The 19,740-nt window shown below is 39.0% G+C and overlaps 2 protein-coding genes across 5 annotated transcripts in view; one reads left to right on the top strand and one right to left on the bottom strand.

The window, feature by feature from the left end:
- Positions 1-1,010: 1,010 nt before the first annotated feature.
- On the bottom strand, positions 1,011-6,189 carry MILR1 (mast cell immunoglobulin like receptor 1). The gene is made up of 8 exons (XM_076353648.1): positions 6,135-6,189; positions 6,000-6,044; positions 4,032-4,319; positions 3,425-3,709; positions 3,110-3,223; positions 2,568-2,657; positions 1,417-1,476; positions 1,011-1,070 (listed from the first exon to the last, which is right to left on the bottom strand). Exons 1-8 carry the CDS (start codon positions 6,166-6,168, stop codon positions 1,018-1,020), a joined length of 969 nt encoding a protein of 322 aa, XP_076209763.1. The 5' UTR covers positions 6,169-6,189; the 3' UTR covers positions 1,011-1,017.
- A 9,599-nt stretch (positions 6,190-15,788) lies between these two features.
- PECAM1 (platelet and endothelial cell adhesion molecule 1) overlaps positions 15,789-19,740 on the top strand; it is a 32,076-nt gene continuing 28,124 nt past the window's right edge. For 2 of the 4 annotated variants that reach the window (XM_076354081.1, XM_076354079.1), the window contains exons 1-4: positions 15,789-16,097; positions 16,238-16,264; positions 18,114-18,407; positions 19,374-19,673. In XM_076354081.1, coding sequence (XP_076210196.1) covers positions 16,064-16,097; positions 16,238-16,264; positions 18,114-18,407; positions 19,374-19,673 — 655 coding nt within the window. In that variant the 5' untranslated portion in view covers positions 15,789-16,063. The remainder of the gene's footprint in view (positions 16,098-16,237; positions 16,265-18,113; positions 18,408-19,373; positions 19,674-19,740) is intronic. The other 2 variants (XM_076354082.1, XM_076354080.1) reach the window with 1 other exon arrangement.

Below are 19,740 nucleotides of genomic sequence, written 5' to 3'. Positions count from 1 at the left end.
AAAGTGCTGTAAGGTGTATGCAACAAGGCATGTGGCCACTGATAGTCATCAATGTCATGAAACACGAGAACTCGCCTTAAAAATTTCTTCTATTAACATAGTGCTTATTTAACTATAAATGGGTTGTTTGTAACAATAATACTAATTGCCGCATAGTGTAATTATGCTAGATGTAATGCAAGGTTAGCATAGTGTGGCTGTGTGACTTACTGAACTCATGGAATTCTACGTAAGCTGGCTATGGAATGACATTAAAACAACCCAGAAACCTCTAAGAAACAGCCTATAGTGGGATGCAGAATTTGTTTTGGAGTTAACTGTCCCAAAAATTAATTTTGGCATCCTATCCCTACCCTGAGAGCTGAAGTAATGTTGAACTGAGAAATTGCCATCCTTGCTGCTAGGTAACAGCAGGTACAGAGGCCAAGCATGGATCTTCTAGTGTGTGCCTAAGAGGACAACGCAGCTGGGATTTTTTTTTTTTTAATACTTGACTAAAGCCTTTTGATTATCTTATGTTTGCATACAATCCAGTTTCTATTTCAGGAGAATTGTTAAATGTACAGGAACTTGGGTCTGGGTGAAAGCTTTACATCATTTATTCCTTTCCATTTATTCATCAGATGCATATAATGCCAGACTACATACTGTGTCCAGCAGGATCTTACCTGACAGCGATTGCATTGTTTTGTTTCGTTTTGTTTTTTATGGTGCTGTTTGGGCAATAAGCTACTGTTTGTCTAATGGGATTGCTGTTTGGGTCTTTGTTAATTCCAATTTTTGTCCGTTCTGCTTTTTCTTTTAAATTGTAGTCCCTAGAGATTATGACTTGGGGATTTTGCTTGCTAGTAGAGAATGAGTTATATTGTCTGTCTACGAAATAATTAGGCCAGGAAACTAGTATCTAAACATCATCTCTTTCTGTGCAGACTTGGTGGTACTTATCACATCTGAGGACTGAAAGATTGTTTAAAAAGACATGATTAAGTTAATCACAAAAGAGATCTTACCTTGTACTCAGTCTCTGATGAGGACCTTTGAATAGACTGTAGCACACGCCCTCTTCTCTGCTAAAAGCCAGAATAACATAATTCATTTTTTTTTGGTACAGATACACATCAGAAGAATTAATATTCCATCAGCAACTTCGTCACTAATAACATCTCCTGCATGGTTTCATAATGAGGCTGTTGAATTTTTGCGTCATAGGATGGTGATAGGCTTTTTACTGGGAGGGAGTTGTTCACTTTTCCCCCCCCTCAAAAGAGTCTTAAAGTTATTTTAATTTCTCTATAGTAAGTAAGCAATTTCAGTATGTAACTGCTACTATCTAAACCCTGCCTCCCCCCAGCAAAATCCCCCCGAAACGTATTTGTGCACATCAGATGTTCCAATATTATAGCTTGAGGTTTTCACCTTTTTCATCTTCTTTAATAACAGAAAAGTTGATGTATTCTTCTTCCGGTTTAACAGGCTCTGGATTAAAGATGATGAAAACCAGTTAACTCAATTACAAGAGACTGATCAGATTTTTTTTTTTTTTAAATAATCTTGAAACAAAGCAGTGAGATTCCATATTGAATATAAATCTACCATGCTTTCTGTAGCGTTCATGGGCCTTATCAGAGCTACTGTCACTGTCCTTGCAGGCTATGTGGGTAGAATGCTGATTGATAGCTGGCATGAGCAGCTGCACAGAGCACTGAGCTAACACAGCAGAGCAGCTAGAATTTTACTATATGAAGAGGAAGGCAGATTTGTTCGGAGAGAATGATTCCCTTCTTGATATTTAGAAGCAGGAAACATAATACCTTTGCTGTTGGTTTGTTTTGGGGGTTGCTTTTTCCCTTGAAAATATTGACATTTACATATAAGGCAAATGCAGAAAACTACAAGATAATAGCATCGTGGCTTTCATGTAATGTCTTCATTATTGTGTATTTTCTGCGATTGAAGTAGTACAGTGTCTTAACGTAGGTCAGTTGCTTTGTTGTCCAGCATTACTTCATAATTTCAGTTTGAACTGACAGAGTCTTGTCAAAGTTAAGAAACATGGAATAAAGAACTGTTGTGTACTGAACAATTTTGAACAGAATGCAGGTGCTACTTAAGTTTTATTTTGCTACAACTTGCATATAGCCCACTTTTGTCTCTTAGTAAATGGGCATTGCACCTCCGATCTACTTACTGTCTTTTAATTTTCTTTTCCTCTGTAATGGCTATTTCAGTCCTCACCATGAGTTGCCAAATGCAATTCTTCATTTTACTTCTGTTTACAGTAGATTTTTGTATAGAACTTCAGTTCACTTAACCAGTTGCAGTTTTGGCTGCATGGCTGACAGGTAGCACCAAATATGGATCCTGAGGGACTTCAAATAATTCCTCTGCCAGGCATGGTCAGTAGTAGCATTAGCTCACTTACTGAGTGGTAGTAGGTGTCCCCTTCCACTGCTTTTGCAGTACCTGTAGAAATTTGCCCATACTAGCCACAAATAGTATAATAGCATTCTTCAACCAAACTCCCACAAGTAAGTTTCATGACTGCATGGGGAGTAGCAGGCACTTACCAATCTCTGTGTATATGACATAGTTCTCAGACTCCTCTGCATTCATTGTTGAAGCAAGGCCAGTTGAGGACCTAGTAGACTTGAATTTTTCTGCAAATTGCAAAAGAAAAACAAACACATGCCTATATACATATATCAATTTTTCTTAGAGGGAAATAAACAGCTCCGTATTTTTTGAATACTTGGAGAGCGCGGATTATGTTATTTTCATGATAAAAATTACCCCTTAACCAAGGGCATTTCTAATAGAATTTCCTTTCTTTACTAAGAACAACGAGGTCCAATTCCTTCCAACATTTATGTGTATTAAATTAGATGTTGCTTTGCTTCCCCCATCCCAGACCTGCCATCTAAAACATAGCTCAGAGATTTTGCCTTGTCAATGTCTTGTTAAGTTGGCTATGTTGGTTAAGAGGAGACTTGACAACATCCTAAAATACCAAGAGGGTAACTCTACTTGTAACATGGTGTTTACACCTAAAATGTATTGACAACATAAATGAGCACCTCTGGAAAATGAAACAGACATTCAAATAACTCACTTGCTTTATATGAAGGAATGATGAAAAATGGAATTGCCAGAGCAAATCCTATTACGAGTAGTAGCAGGATCAGTCCAAGAGAAATTATCAAGGGCTCAGAATGGCTTCTTTCTTCTGCCAAAAAGAAAAAAAAGGTGTTTATGCAATGAAATGTTGTTTCATAATTTCTGTAAATTAAAATCAAGACTTTGCATTTTGAACATTGTATTGCAGGAACAAAATTTCTGGCTAAAAAACTTGCATTGTTACAACATTCTGAATTTTGTGTAGTGTCCCTGTTTATCGGCAGTGGTAAAACGTTTCACGCATGCATACCTTCTAATGTAAAGTTGAAACTGTTGCTGTATTTTGTATTATTGCAAAAGCTATTCTCAGCTCTGCATTTATAGGTTCCAAAGTCACTAGGGGAATTGATAAATAGAAAAATCACAGCCGCTTCCCTCTTTTGCATCTTCACTGGGGGAGAGATGCTTTTTCTTCCTTTGAAGAATATGTATGAGATAGGAAGAGAGCCGTTCTCTGAGAGACAAAACAGGGTCACATTCTGGCCTTTCTTTGCTTGAGAGATGGGTGAGCTCAGCACCGGTTTGGAAATTGGCTCTGTAAAAAGAAAACTGAAAAGACTGCATCACTGAGTACAGGACAAGCTCCAAAGCAAGACTCAGAGCTAAGCGGCAACATTGGCAAGTGACATGGGCTCAAGGATGGAGGGCTTGGTGATCCAGATCAGAATAGCACTGCCGACTCCTAAGGAAATAATAGCCATTTGCAGTACAGTTCAGCTCTGCAAGCAAGGCAGGCACACGCTGCAGTCCAAAACAGTACCTGCCGCAAACAAAACCCTGACTCCTCCTGCTGCAGATACATTGCATCAGGCATGGCTACGTGCCCCTAAAATAAAATAAAATACAGGAAGACATACCTATAAGGGTGAAGTTGAGACTGTTGCTGTATTTTCCGCCACTGGAGATGTTATTCTCGGCTTTGCATTTGTATTCACCCACGTCACTGGCAGAGTTAATAGTCAAGTTAAATAAACCGGGGGTCAAGTCTGGCATATTTAAAGTAGATACCTTCCGATTGCATTTAAACAATGTGTATCTGACAGGTGGAGCTCCAGAGTCTGAGTGGCAGGAGAGGGTCACATTCTGGTTCATCACTACATTCAAAGTCCCCTGAACAGGTATGAGCATGGGATTGGACAGCATCTCTAGAAAGAAGAAACTTCTGAGTGAGTTCACTGCACCTACCCTCCAAGAAAGTCCCAGATTTTTCACAAAATATGTTGAGGACCAGGCTATACTTATTTCTGTTGAAATAGGGGGTTATATTTTTTTCCACCTTCGGTAGCGGGCAACACAACTTTGTATTTTTCAAAATCAGTATGCAGCTTCAAACACGTGATGAAAAATACATGTCTTCATACAAAAGAGAGCATATACACACAAAGCCAGCAGATGTATCCAGATGAACCAACAAAAATACTTTTGAACTACAGTAGCAATGAAAATAATAGAAGTATAAAAGATAAATATAAATATTATGGTGTGTTAATTGTAGGAGAAAGTAACCTCATGCACTATTTGAGAGGTAGTGTGGGAACCTGAAAGTAAAAGCAGTATTTTATTTGTGGCCGTATGTAAACAGGCAGAATTAACCTTGTGTAAGTAGATCGAACTTTTGAATAGTAGCAGCAGGAGCCTTGACGGTCTATCAAATTAGTTTGCTTTTATGAGATCATACAAATAAATTTGTAATAAAAACTTGTAATGTCTTTTCATAGAAAATAGTAATAAACTAGTCATGACTAAGACAAATTATGGCACTTCTAGAGGGGAAAAATGTTTTAACAACTTAAAGCAATTTTGACTGTACATACAAGTCAGCAAAGTCAGCAAAGAGACAGTTAACTTTGTATAGAAACTTATAGAATCACAGAATAGTTTGGGTTGGAAGGGACCTCTAAAGATCATCTAGTCCAACCCCCCTGCCCTGGGCAGGGACATCTTCAACTAGATCAGGCTGCTCAGAGCCCCGTCCAACCTGACCTTGAATGTTTCCAGGGATGGGGCATCCACCACCTCTCTGGGCAACCTGTTCCAGTGTTTCACCACCTTCAGCATAAAAAGTGTCTTCCTTATATCTAGTCTAAATCTACCCCCCTTTAGTTTAAAGCCATTCCCCCTTGTCCTGTCGCAACAGGCCCTGCTAAAAAGTTTGCCGCCATCTTTCTTATCAGCCCCCTTTAAGTACTGACAGGCTGCAATAAGGTCTCCCTGGAGCCTTCTCCTCTCTAGGCTGAACAACCCCAACTCTCAGCCTTTCTTCAGAGCAGAGGTGTTCCATCCCCCTGATCATTTTCGTGGCCCTCTTCTGGACCCGCTCCAACAGGTCCGTGTCTTTCTTATGCTGAGGGCTCCAGAGCTGGACGCAGTACTCCAGGTGGGGTCTCACCAGAGCAGAGTAGAGGGGCAGAATCCCCTCCCTCGACCTGCTGGCCACGCTGCTTTGGATGCGGCCCAGGATACCATTGGCCTTCTGGGCTGCGAGCGCACATTGCTGGCTCATGTCCAGCTTTTCATCTACCAGTACCCCCAAGTCCTTCTCGGCAGGGCTGCTCTCAATCCCTTCATCCTCCAGCCCGTATTGATACCAGGGGTTGCCCCGACCCAGGTGCAGGACCTTGCACTTGGCCTTGTTAAACCTCATGAGGTTCACACAGGCCCACTTCTCGAGCTTGTCCAGGTCCCTCTTGTAAACTGCCTCACTGCACAGACAGGGGCAAAATATTTAATTTTACATGAAAGTTTTGGACATTTTTAAATCCCTCCCCCATTTTTTTTTAACAGTCGATTTCAGCACATATCCCAAAACAAAAAAGAGAACCTACCTTTGCCACTTGCAGTAGTTTCCTGAATCTGCTGAGACGTTTGAACTAAGAGAAGAAAAAAAAGCTTTCAGACAAGAAACAATGGTTCTTGTTTAGAAAGATTTGTAATATGTAAGAAGTATGTCCTTGGCTTACGGTAGGAAAACAGCAGAATTGTGAGAAAAAACATCTTCTTGATACTGAGCAAGACATCTGGTGGAGTTACACTAATAAGATCTTGGAGGAGTGGCTCTAGGGGTTGAGGAAGTCCTAAATATGGCACAGTGCTGATTACTGATGTTTGTGTAAAGACTTTTTTCGTATTCCGCTTACATTTAGCCTATGGCAGACAGAGCAGTGGGCAGAAGAAAAAGCTGTGGAGTGAGGAACATCAGTTTGGGATACAACTAAATGTTACATACAGTTGTTCTAAGATGTAGCTGACATGTCAGCTTTTCGATGTGAGAGCTGTGTGGTAGAACCGTGCTGCCACACAGTATACAAGACTGTATATAATTTTTCTAGCACTGTTCTTCCAAGGGAATGAGATTACTGATTCATATCAGTCACACATTTGCTAGAGATAATGCAAGTGATCATATGGCTGAGACTAAGGGAGTAGGTGGTACTGGTTTTTTTTAGCAGCAATGTAATTTAAAAAAAAATTGTCCAAAAAAAAAAATCTATAGAAGTTTTAAGACGCTAATAAATATTTATAGCTAGCCAGCTTGTTAGGGAAATATTTTGGTCAAACTTCAAATATTAAGCTGTACTAGAAGGTACAAATCTCAACACAAACTTGAGTTCAACACCACTGCAGAAACAAATTTGGTGACTAATTTGATCATCTAACCAGTAATACAAGGCTACATAATTACAGTTACAGCAAGTAGATGTTCTTTATTTGTCATCCTCTGGGTAGAGTAAATGTAATCTTTAGCTATACATGGGCAATGCCTTCTGAAGAACTCTAGGCCCTGTTGTACGTGAAGAAGTTAACTGCTTACGCAGAGAATGCCTTAAAAGTGTTTTTGTGACCCTTGTCTTATTTCTTACTTGTCTCCAGTTTCTGAAGGTAACAAGACAAGGCCCTACAAAGTCTGTCCTCTTCTGTGTAATTCAAAATTATTCCCAAAGCCTGGTCTGTTGCAGCATTGCAGTTTCCTCGCAGAATTTTGTGTGCAACTTCCTTCCTCCTTGTGTGTGTGGTTTGGGTTTTTTTTGTTGTTTGATTTCTTTTAAGACAATCTCCACCCTCCCCTCACAAATGTTTCTTATGTGAAAACGCTGACAACTAACCACAAGACCGGAGTATTTTTTTGCAGCTGGCAGGAAGCACACGTAAAAATGCAGCTGTCAGAACTGGGAGCATTTGTGCATTTTCCTGCTGTGGGAGCCCGTTCTTTGTCAGAAAACCACAAAAAGGTCCTTAAGATGCTCGCAGCCAGGTGATGGAGGAGGAGAGATGTCCCGAGAGCTGCGAAGGAGCCCGGTGTCTCACCCTCCTGTCAGGAGGAGGGAGCAGCCGGCCCGGGGCAGCCGCCGGACGGCTCTTCAGGGCTGTGGCGCGAAGCCCGCGCGCAGCCGCCCGCCGCCTCCGTCGGTCCCGCCGGCGGTTTCGGTGTCTTCGCGGCGCTCCGCTTGTGGCTGCGGGCGGTGAGGGGGCCTGGGCGGCCCTCCCTTCACCTGAGGCGCGGGCAGGGCGGCCTGGCCCGACGTGTGAAGGCGGGAGGGGCTGTGGGCAGCCGGCTGCCTCACACACAGCTGACGGCGGTCTGTGGGAAGTACATAGAGCCGTTAAGCCGCCAGCAGCCTCTCACTCCTGCTCTGTAAAGCCACTGAGGGGCTGGCTGACGTTGCTTACCTGGAACCGAATGCTTTTCTTTTTCTAAGAAGCTGATTGATTTTGTGTGTGGGTAATGGTGAAGAGTTATTGTGAGATGTGAATTTGTCCATACCTTTTAAAAAAGAAAAGTTTAGTTGTCACTAGGATCTCTCGCGTACAGCAGCTTTAAATGCATGCAGAGACCTTGCTTGGTTCCCTCAGGATGTGAGGCCTGGGTATCTAGGGAAGACAAGTGCTGGTTTCTATTGGGGAAGTGAGGAGAGCTCTTCCAGAACTGTTTGTGCCTTTCTTGGCTTGTTTGGGCTCTGCCAAGCAACCCTGCTCTCTCTCTTCCCTTGGGTGGAGGTCCTGTAGTTCAGTGCATCTATGTCCTCAATGTTTGTTTTGGTTTTTATTTGTTTTGTTTTGTTTTCCTTGAAATTTGAGTTTAGGGTCTGAAATAGGAGGGAACATGTTTTCTTTAACAGATCCCATCCATCTCAACTATACATGTAGGATTATGGGGAAGAACTGCATTTCATTTAACTGTCCAATACTTGGCTCTAGCTGTTTCATCTGCTCAAATACCAATTTACTTTTAAACTTTTATAATTGCTTTGCAGAGCATTGCTAGAGACACTTCCTATGTAAAAAGATTTTTGAACCATTATGATAGGGTTTGGTAGTTGAGGCTTACTGATGAAGTTCATATAAAAGCCAGACTGCAATTTTCAAATCACCACTAGGGGATTAATAACGTGCTGGTTAGAAAATGAGACTTCAGATGAAGTTCATAACGTAAATGATTAAGTTAGGTTGATATAAAGAAATTTCCAGAAAAATTTACTTGACTACTCAGTCCTATAGGGCAAGGAAGGGCTGGATATATTAGAATTTTGTTAAAGCATAATCCAAGAGACTGTGTGTACTCATGGGAGTTGTGCATGCCAATGATGCATTATTATTCTCAAGCACTACTCTTGGAATAACGCTTTTTATGTCTGCTGGTTTATGTGGATATAATTATGATGAGTATTCAACACATCTGAAGGTGGATAGCATCTTCATGGCAGCTTTGTAAAAGGCTTTAAGGCAGTATTCTTCTACAACATGTGCTGGAAGGGTCCCAAAATCAAGAGAATTAGCTTCATTAAATCTTGTAGTATTACTCTGAGACAAAATGTTACTGTCTTATTTTGGCCTTCAGCAAGGAGAACAGCATCCATATTGTCCATATGGCATCCAGTTGGCCATATTGTCAATGCGAAACAGGGAAAAAAGGCAAAATTAGCCCCTGGCATTATCTTTCTGTGAGGTTTTGAATACTGACTTTAACTTTGACTAGTTTAACTAGCTTGTTAGTCTCTTGAAAAGTGTCCTGGATAGTCGTAAATGAAGTTTACTTCCATGTTGATTGTTTTTCTGGCAGAGTTGGCTGTTGACTTTGGACTAATATGATGTTGATTTGCTCAGCATGTATACGTAGAGTTTTATAGCATCAGTAAGATATTGTGCAAGCTTGCATTTCCCTTTTTATTAGATTTACAAATTTCCTGCCTGGAATTAATATGGTTGTACATGTAAGAAGAACTGAATAAATTTAACAGAGAGTAATGAACAGAAATCATCCAGCCAAAACAAGTAAGTGAAAAAGTCTGAAAGGGAGATGTGTATCACTTGGTGCTGTGACAGTATTCTGCCTCAAGCAAGCAGGTGGAAGAGAATAAAAGCCAAACTGAGCTTTCATTCATGAGGTCAATTCTTTGACTTGAGAATGAAAATAGTGTGAGATAGCCTTCACAGCCTTACTACAGAATGCTTCACACTGTATCTGTCCTATCGTAGGCTTCCAGGGAAAGTTGCATGTTTCAGTAGAATTATAAAAGTTATTCCCAGTTTCTCATCCTGAGACATCCTCCATTCTGGAAGAGTGTCTGCTACAGTAGATGTCTGCAGAAGGTTTGCTAGAAATCACCATATACTGACAGTTATGTCTGGTGATGAATTAAATTAAGTGCTTCTGTTTTGTCTGCAAAAAGGTTTTACTGATACAGCTAGATCATCATGGAATACCGTATTTTTACACTCCTACTCAAAATGACTGTGGTGGCAAGTCTGCTGTTTATTTTAACTACTTGGTATTTGACTGTGAGAAGGTTGTTTTTCTAGAGGACGAGCAAGAGTAGAAGAGGAAAGGATCTCTTCTATATGCATATTTAAGATATCTCTAAATTTCTTGCAGTGATCATCACGTTCTGAATCAGAATTTTAATGTAGTGAGTGGTTTTCAATGAACTGCAAATTGCAAGGAACATGTCAGCAGGTGAAAGGAACTTTTGGGTACCCAACTTGATTAACCTAGCAGCTCCCAAATCGCCCAAAGATGAAATATTTTAAAATGGTATGTCTCCCCTCTGACTCCTCTTCCCCTCCTCCCAAAAAAAGGAAAAAGAAAGAAAAAATTTTGATGCGACACCAAAAACTGGGGTTACTAATGCATTTCTTCTGGGATAAATTCTGACATCACTGTCTGAGAAGTGTTCCAGACAAACGTGTTCAGGAATTGCTATAAGAATACTATAGGTTGAAAAATATAGAGTACTCTCTTAATCAGCCTTCTTTACAAACTCATAGATGTAATTTTACCTTTTTTCTGCTTCCTAACCTCTGATAAAAATTAACTTTTTTTTTTTTAATTTGAATACTTAACATACTGAATGAAAAAAGTGTTAAAAAAAAATACACCTGTCAGGACTATGTCTGTATTTTAACCCTTTTCAAACTTCTGTTTCTGTACTCTGAGGAGTATCTGCCCCTTTGTGCATCCTAACCAGAAGTTATATGAGTAGCAGCAATGGCTGTGTGTGGACACCTGCTGCAGATCAGGAAGCAGATAAATTCTTCCTCTTGGTTTTTGTAAAGTCTGCTGAAAGATTTTCTGTCAACTTGGATCAGTTTGTTGAGTGACTACCTACTGAATTTTACTTATGAAACTGATGTGGAATAATGCTTGGAGAATCATCGAGCAATACAAAAACAATGGGAATGTACAGAGCAGGAAAAATATTTCCAGAATTAATTCCCTCTCCAGCCAGAAGGTTCTGATCTTTTCTCTGGCACTGTCAGTACTCTGTGATGAATATTGCTGCGGAGCTCGAGGCTGTTTTTCTGCTGCATCCAGAAATGCTGGATTTAAGCAAAACAAGTGCAAATTCTGGTATGTTGCCAGATAAGCACACTGTGTGATAGCAACACAGACTGTGATGTCTGTTTCTAAACTGAGGAACTTCTTAACCCAGTAAAAAAAAAATAAAAATGTCTTCAAGGTGTAGAATCAGTCCCTTGCGCACACTACTGGAACAGAGGAAGTTTGAGAGGTGGTATCAGAGACCACGATCATCATTCAAACCAACAAATAGACTTCACACCTCTGAAAGAAGGAATTTCTCTCCTTTTGTCTGAATGAATTTGTAAGATACATGGAAGTGCGTGCTACATGAAATACAAGTCAAGACTTCAGATTCCTAGTTTTCTTTTCAGTGTGACACCATATCAGTAAGGAAGCGTAACACCAAATAGTAATAAAATTAATAAAATTAAAAAATTCAGTGTGAAAGCCTCAGTGATATTCTCTCATTATCAGCTTCCTGGTTCCTTCAGTTACTTTTCCAGATCTAATTTATATTGTCATTTGGAGGAGCTGTTGAATGTCAGTAATCATAGGTTTAATTGCGAAAGAGAGAAGTGAGGGAACCACAGTGTGCTTCGCTGTAGTGGTCATCTCCCAGTAGATGGTGCCATTGTGAAATGCAATTTATTCTGAGAAGCACAAACTTTCAGCAATCTAGAGTTTCTGTAAATTGTAGAACTTTCAGACTTCTGGGAAAAAAAAAAGTTCATTTCTTTAATGTTCTTTGTAAGTATTCAAATCTAGGGATAAAATTGTTTTTATTCTTCTCTAGGGAGGTACAAGGAGACACTTTTAAAATAAAGACAAGTGGTGCAAATGTCCCACATTCAAGAGAAGACAATATGCTCTGAAAATATACGTAGAAAAAACTCGGTTCATTCCAAGTTCACCAGGGATTTGTCTAGACTTGCGCAAATAGCAATATTTGTTATAATTTTATTATCTATGAGTATACTGAAACAGGAAGTGATAACTAAGCAAAATAGTTCACAGTTGTAAGGAACCAAAGGGCTTAAACAATTATATGTGTCAGGGATTGGGGGAATAGAAAAGCAGCTCTGATTTCTAATCTTGATTTAGTTACTGGAAAGCTTGTGTTGACTTCAGTATAGGTGGACACAGATCTCTGAATTTTTATAATTTTTTAAATAAAATTTGAAAATCCCAAACATCTGTAGATACACCTCTATAGCAATTAACTGTTTTTAAAATCACTGAACTTATACAAGAAATTATGTGGAGCCTCCATTATCAGGGACAAGATTTGATGACCTGAGAATGTTGTGTTAAGAGAAATGTTTTGTCAGTAAATCGGTGAGATAGAACTTGAAGGCAACACATGTAGAGACTTCGTCTTTTCTGAAGAAAGTGAAACTCCCATCAGTAATGGGCATTTGAGACCAGGAGACAAAGTTTAGGGGCCCCAGAAGATTCTCCGGAACCAACATGTGCTCTGTGAGGAAGTAAGATGTTAGTCCTAAAGATCGACACTGCGGTGTGCTCTTTACTGTCATGCCAGCCAGCTGGAGAGCAAATGAAAACAAACAGCTGAAGTGTGGTGTGAACTCCTAGGTTCCTTTCCTGTCATAAGGGACTGGCTGAAAACATTGTATTTGCAGAGGGAAAAATTTGAAAATCTTATTCAGCATTTTGCCCTTAGTTAGGAAAATAGGCTTCGCCTCTGATTTTAGGCAAAGTGCTGTTCAGATGACAGACCTGATGGTTTTTAGGAAATGTCATATGTAAGCAAGTAGCGGGGGACCCAGCCAGCAGAAACAGGGATCATGAATTCCCAGATGAGCACAGCTTTAATGTTTAAGGGTCTGATTCATTGAGCAGTAGATTAAATGTAATGATTCCCATAGGTTTCAAAGGGCATTGCGTCAGATTATAATGACTATTCTGTCTGCTTCAGAAGGTGTGTTGCATTGTTTAGGTCAATCCTACTTTTCCCAGAAGTATATTAGGGACTGAATAGAGTTCTTTATATGATGTATGTTAGAATAACTTTGTCTGATCTTATGTATTTCAGGAAAGTGTATCTTGAGAGATTACAATAAGATGACCATTAGGAAAATATGCAGCTGTATTACTGGCACAGGTACTTTTGAGTTTAAATTCTTTAAGTCAGTCTGATTTCCAGTTTAACAATGGAAGATGGTCTCAAGCCATTCTTTTGTGTTTGAAATGCTTTTCTCCCAAGTTTCATGATATTTTGGCTTAAACTCCTGCAGTTGAATTTACTTCTTGGATTTTGGTCAATACCAGCTAGGTTTTCCTCTCCAGGGCAATGCTGAGGGCTTATCAAGAATATGACGGTTTAATCGGCCTGTGAGATCTTATGGAATGTTCCTTCACTTGGGAGTGACATCTCACAACAGCCTCAGGTTTTGGCACCATTAAACCTTATTCCTGACCCAGTTCATCCTAAAAGCTGGCCTTTCCACCTCAGTCTGAAACTAGCCTGGTTCTGAGCTCAACCATATTGGCTCACTGAAGGATATTGGCCCACGCTCACTTTCTCCTTCCCTCACTGTGGCTACGAGGAGAGCCTTTGTCCCTCGTGGGAAAGACTGGTGTGGTTTTGCTGAGCTTTGTATGTCCCGCTGAATTCTTTTATGGGGAAAGGGGGAAATCTCCTTCCTTCCTATTTTTTGTTATCAATAGCAAAAGTTGATCTACCTTTGTTCTCAACCTGCCATGTCTCCTCCTCCTCTTTTCCTTTACCTGGCTCTGGAGACCATTGTTGGCAACCAGCCAAACCATCAGTCTTTTGTTGGTGGTGTATTTCAAACAGACTGGATTAAGCAGAACAAATACTATTGCTAGTTAACCAGCTTACTTCTTAGTCATTAATTGCTATGACTATTGTGCCATTCTGCACTCCCTCCCTGCAAAACAGCTAGATAGATGCTTGTTTGTATTGCCGATACATTGTTAAACAGATGAGTGTTTCCCTCCTGTTTCCTTTTGCAAAATACCATGCTTATGTGTGTAATACAAGCATTAAAGTACACTTATAGCTTTAAACTATTGTTTTGGGGGAAAAAATACAGTTTTCATTGACCCCAGGAGAAAAAAAAAAGGGGTTTCATGTAAACAGTGAAGCTTATGAGAACTGTATGTCTCATTTATAGACTTCTGCGAATGTATTTAGTATTGTTTTAAGTAGTGTTTTAACAAGCCTGGAAAATGTCGCTGGAAGTAAAGGAAAGCATTGACTCTGTCTACGAAGGAAAGAAACTAAGGGATTAAGAGTTGAGTGCTCGATTTTCAAGAATAACTAAATCACTACTTAGGGAGTTCTGGGACACACAACCTGAGAAACACTTTTTGAAGGGCATGATTTCAACTCACTGTATCAAGCCTATAGACTGAGTCAGTGTTAGGGCTCAAGTGGAATGACTTAAGTCTGACTTAAAAGTGGACTGATAAACCGAGAAAGGAATATCTCAAACAGCTGAAAGGTACTAAACATTGAATTCCTAAAAGTTACAGAGTAAATTTTTTCTGGAAAAATGAAATTGGTGCTTCAATCTGCCACTTCTGCATTGTCAGATTATTTAAGATTAAAAGCACATTCATACAAAAAAATGACAGTACCAAAGTAAGAAAAGTAGAAGAGGAGAGATAGGGACAGGACAGCATCTCTGTAATCCTCTTGCTTTCCTTGTTCTGCCCATCTCTCCCATCCCTTCCCCATTTGAATATCCAGAGACTGGTCATGGTAATGAAATTTTGGATAATGATTACATTTTACTTTTCTTCACAACTAGTCTTCTTCAGAACAATCCACCTAAATCAAAGCTGATGGCTACTGATTTACTTGTGTTTAGGCTTTCTTTAGGCTTTTTACTTTCTTCAGGCTTTTGTCCATAATCAGAAAAAAAACCCTCCATTTTGTTAAAGGAGGTTGAGTAATTCAGGTGTTCTGAATTTTACATCAGTTCCTTACTGTATCTCAGGCAGATATTTACACCAGTGGAAATTGAGGGCAAAAAGCTGTAGTAGAATGTTTTGCAACTTTTCCTCCTCCTCTGATCACATTTGCTCAATTTCTGCTTTCAGTGTTTTGGAAGCAGAATTAATCACCCCTGATTTCAGGCTGGCTGTCATATTGTCAGGCTACTTATACCATTGCAAAAAATTAAACAACACGGAAAAGGTCAGAAGATCTCTCAGGGATGCCTGAATTCAAACAGTGTCAAGCTACTAGCAGATTTAACTCTTGCTCCAGAGTATTCTCTATTTCAGACTGTGCCAGTGCTGCTTCAGACTTCTGCTGAAAAATGGAACTCCAACCGGTTCTTTTCTTGTGGGGTTTAAGTTTTATGATTGTGTATGTTTTGCACTGTCCTAACTATATAAAATAAAATCTTGCGCAGTTCCATGTTTATGATATATGAGAGGTCTGCCTGTCAATATTCTAGTCTAACACAACAGTAGCTATGGTTTCTGAGATAATTCAGATTTATTTTGCACCCTACAGTAAAGCTGTTCTTTGCCACAGCAAAGATGAGAGACCTAGAAATGGAGGTAAAGGGGAAAAATGAGTAATTATGTACATGTATTCTCTGAAAGAGTTCTCCATGTCACGATGAAGGGAAATATTTGCTCAAGGATCTGCTGAGGTCAAATAGTGAAGGTAATTTGTGTTTGTAAATGGTTAATTTTGACTTAAAAATACCCGTATTGACAGGAACTGCAGGATAAATGTCATTGGAACTTCTTGTTTTTTTAATACACCTTAAGAAATTAAACAAAGCAAATGCATTTGGTAGCGCCCTCAGGAAAAGTCCAGTCACTTCCTGAACAGTAATCTGCCTGTGAGCAGCAGATAGATTCTCATTGTTTGCCATTTCCAGTTTCCAGTAATGGGAACTATTACTTGATCTAGCCAGTTTCTGTTGAAGATCTGGGAAAACTTAGAATTTTAATGGCAAAATTTTATCCATTTCCATAAAACAACAACAGAAAAAACCATAACCTGTTTTTAGTAGCTGGAGGCATCACCTCTGATGATGAATATTGTTTTATTTTGGAATTAAGTGTCTGTTCTTCAGGAACGAGATGTATCTTGCTCTTCTGGTGATTTTCTTGCAGTGTAAGTTTGATAACTAAATATCTGGGTGGGTACATGTGTTTCTGGTTTGTTTGGGGTTTGTTGGGGCTTTTTACTGTTTCCCATCACTGTCTCTCAATCTGTAAGCTTTGAAAATAACATTTCTTTTTATTTTTTTCCAGGTTCAGAACTTTACACTCAGGAGAGAGGTAGGTAGTAATAGGGATTTTTCACATACAAATTTAAAATAAGTACTTTAACTAATTCCTCAGTTATTGGTGTGCATCCATAACAGAGTTTATCTGGATTTGCTGTACTCTAGCTCAATACAAAATTTGACCATGTAAAAAAAAAAAGGTATTACTTGGTGGTGTTTCTTGGTATAGTGTTTAAATGAGAGATGTGCTGCTCATACTTTAATAAATGTTTTGGTGAAATCTTTCCTAGTGTAATTCACTTTACTGAGGCATACAAGAGAAGAGATAGGAAGGAAATTTAATTACTAGCATTTTGTTTTGGTCTTTAAAAAACCCTCTCATGCCCACAAGCAAGGAGGTATGATAAAATTATAGAATATAAGTTAAGGGCTCTCTCTCTTGCTCTTTTTCTTGCAAAAGAAAAGATCATGTCTGAACAGAGTACACAACTTGCGTTCTGAAAGGAATGCATTTACTTTTTATGTTATCTTGCTGACTTCCAGCATGTACACACTGCATACTTACTTTTTTCCATCACTAGGGAGAAATGTGTGCTTCTTGTTGTCATGTAGTCTATTCACGTGAAAAAATTTACAATTTTTGCATTGGTTTTATGCCCAAAACTCTCTCTAGCAAGGACAATTTATAAATAGCTGGTAAGTGTACATGGCAAGGGACTTCTTTAGATGCAGGAAAGTTTTCCTGTTCTAGTAGCAAATTTCTAATGCAAATCCTGGCCAAAATGGGCATACCCAAAAGCTGTAAGTTCTAAAGGAAGGGAAAGTGAATTAACTCATAAATCTTTCTCTTTACTTGTTCATCTAGCTGTGTGAATAAAAATATTAATTATACCAGGATTCTAATAATTATAAAATTTTAAGCTACAAATGATTTATCATTGCTGTGGTTATAAACACAGAAGCACTATATATATATATATATATAAAATGCTATTATAAACTTTATTGCTTAAAGCACTTTTTTTTTTTAATAGGAATATTGTATTCAGTATATTTTTTCAGGGACTAACATATCTAAATTCTAAATTAATTGAAAGTGTTGCTTCGGCAGATGATTCTGTATTTGAATTAATCAGGATATGATTGCTAAGGACTATTGAGAGTATGATTGCTGGACTGCCAACAATGTAAAGTTAGGCATGTACATGGTTGCTTGCAGAACTTGAACCCAAATTTATCTTCTGTTATGCTCTAGTTATCCTAAACTAGAGATTTAAGATTATCCCAAGCTTGTGAGTTACATGTTTAAATGGAATTTGCTGAATGACATAACCCTAACCTTACTTTCAGATAAAAAATACTGGGATAACTCCAGGGATTTCTGCTAATTGGGGATGAATTGGCTTGGGGTTTAATTCAACTCTAAGCAGGGTTTTACTGTCATTTTTCAGTTTATTCAGACAAGCATAAATACAAAGTTTTGTTCACCTCTCAGATCTCCTGCCAATTAGAGTTGAAGACAACAAACCATGAGAAATAAGGAAAACCAAGAAGTAGTTGCAAACCTCTTCTAGTGTCCTCTGTGTCTTCTAGGGAATTTAGTAGATTTGGCCATAAGTATGGCCAAATCAATCATTCTCTCGGTCCCCCGAGGCAAAGACTGAGCAGATGGACAGTGTGTGCTGTGACAATCAGTAGTTGCCTCTAGTATAACTGTGCAGTGGAAGGTAAAGCTGCTACCACTGTCAACATCCATGAGATCTGACCACAAAAATTGTAACACCTGCTACTAGGGTACAGTGAATTAATTTTTGTGATTAACATGTAGCAGCTTGAGATAACAGTATTGTGTTGGACTAGTTGCAAATAAATATAACTCTTTTTTTATTTTTTCCATCTAGTTTTTACTTTCAACACAGTTGAAATCAAGGTTCAGCCATCTGTCAAAGTAAAGAATGGAGCTCCTATGTCAATTGTCTGCCATGCTGACATTAGCAAAAGTACTGATTTCCAGCTGAAGCATAATTTTACAATTTTTAAGGATGGCAAGCTTGTGTTCATGACTGTATCAGACAAACGAGATGCACAGTATGAAATATCTATGGCCAGATCCTCAGATACAGGAGAGTATGAATGTACTGTGGAAGCAGGCGGAAAGACAAAATCTAGTAACTCCTTACATGTTTGGGTAACAGGTGAGTATTCCTTCAAACACGGCAGTTTTCTAAGATACAAAAAGAGAACAACCTTCCAGGAGAAGTAATAATAGTCACTGCTAAATAAGATATCTTGCAAAGTGTTTTTTATCCATAGACATCACAGTGCTTTACAAGAGTTTAGTACTAAATCCTCATGTTTAGGCACAGAAATGAAATCGTTATCCCAAGGCTAGATGGCAGATCAGTGATAGTCAGGAATGCAATCTGTGTCTCCTGTGCCACCATCCCCTCTGTCCTGAGCCTCTGTTCCCTAGACTGGAGAAAGTATTAGTTGTGAAAGGTTGTGCCTATAGATCATAAACAAGATGGTGTGGGATTACTGGAAAAGCTGGAAATGGAGTATAGAGATTCTCACCTTGTGATAGCCGTTGCCAAAGCTAGTATCAACTGTGGACTACTTTTGTAGACAATGTTGTATCAGTCTTGTTCCCTCATCTCTTATGAGAACAGGGGCGACCTCCATCTATACGCTTTCTAGCCATGTGTTCTTGGCTGCAAGTGACATTTTTTCCCCTTGGAAAAGCAACTTGGAAAGAATTCATTCAGCATTAAATAGTTACAGGATTGTGCGGGGCCTGTAATTTTTCTTCAGAGGCCTGCATCTCTAGGTACAGAAGTTGAGATGGCATTTAGTTTCTTCCCTTGCTCATTTTTTGAGTGGCAATAGGAAGTACTGGGGAGGAAGTGGTCTTATCTTCAAAACAGCGAGTTTCATACTTCACACATTGCATCAAGATTGTATTACCCTCTTGAGGGACACTTTGTTCTTCTGAAGGTGCCTTGGCATGTACCCACACATCAAAGGAACTGTTCTCAAAAGCTCAGTTCTTGCAAATTATTTGCATCTCTTCATTAGCATATATCAGTACCATAATCATCAGAGATAGTGTTTATTTCAGGATTATGTAATGTTCTATTTCTTTTCTTGTTTTCTGTTCTAAGGAATGACCAAGCCAATCCTGACTGCTGAGAAAAAGGAAGTTTTAGAGGGTGAAGTTGTGAAATTACGTTGTGAGCTGCCAGAAGAAGTACCTCCTTTGCATTTCTTTTTCCGGAAGATAAAGATGAATTCAACACCTAAAGAAAAACATGTATTTGAACCATACAGAAATTTTTCTGTAGTGGAATTTTCTGTTGAAGAGGGAGATAATATTTTACAATTTGATTGCTTTGGTAAGAGAAATGTAAAACTTGAATTTGAAAGCTCAGTACACAGCAACAAAACACTTGTTACAGTCAGGGGTAAGTTGCCTAGCTTTTCTTTCTACATTTCTTTGCTTGCTATAATTAAAATCTTGGGTCATGAGTT

The sequence above is a fragment of the Aptenodytes patagonicus genome, chromosome 16 (assembly GCF_965638725.1).
Source record: "Aptenodytes patagonicus chromosome 16, bAptPat1.pri.cur, whole genome shotgun sequence".
NCBI lineage: Eukaryota > Metazoa > Chordata > Aves > Sphenisciformes > Spheniscidae > Aptenodytes > Aptenodytes patagonicus.
Note: the sequence above shows the minus strand (reverse complement) of the source record. Positions and strands in the feature narration are given on the sequence as shown.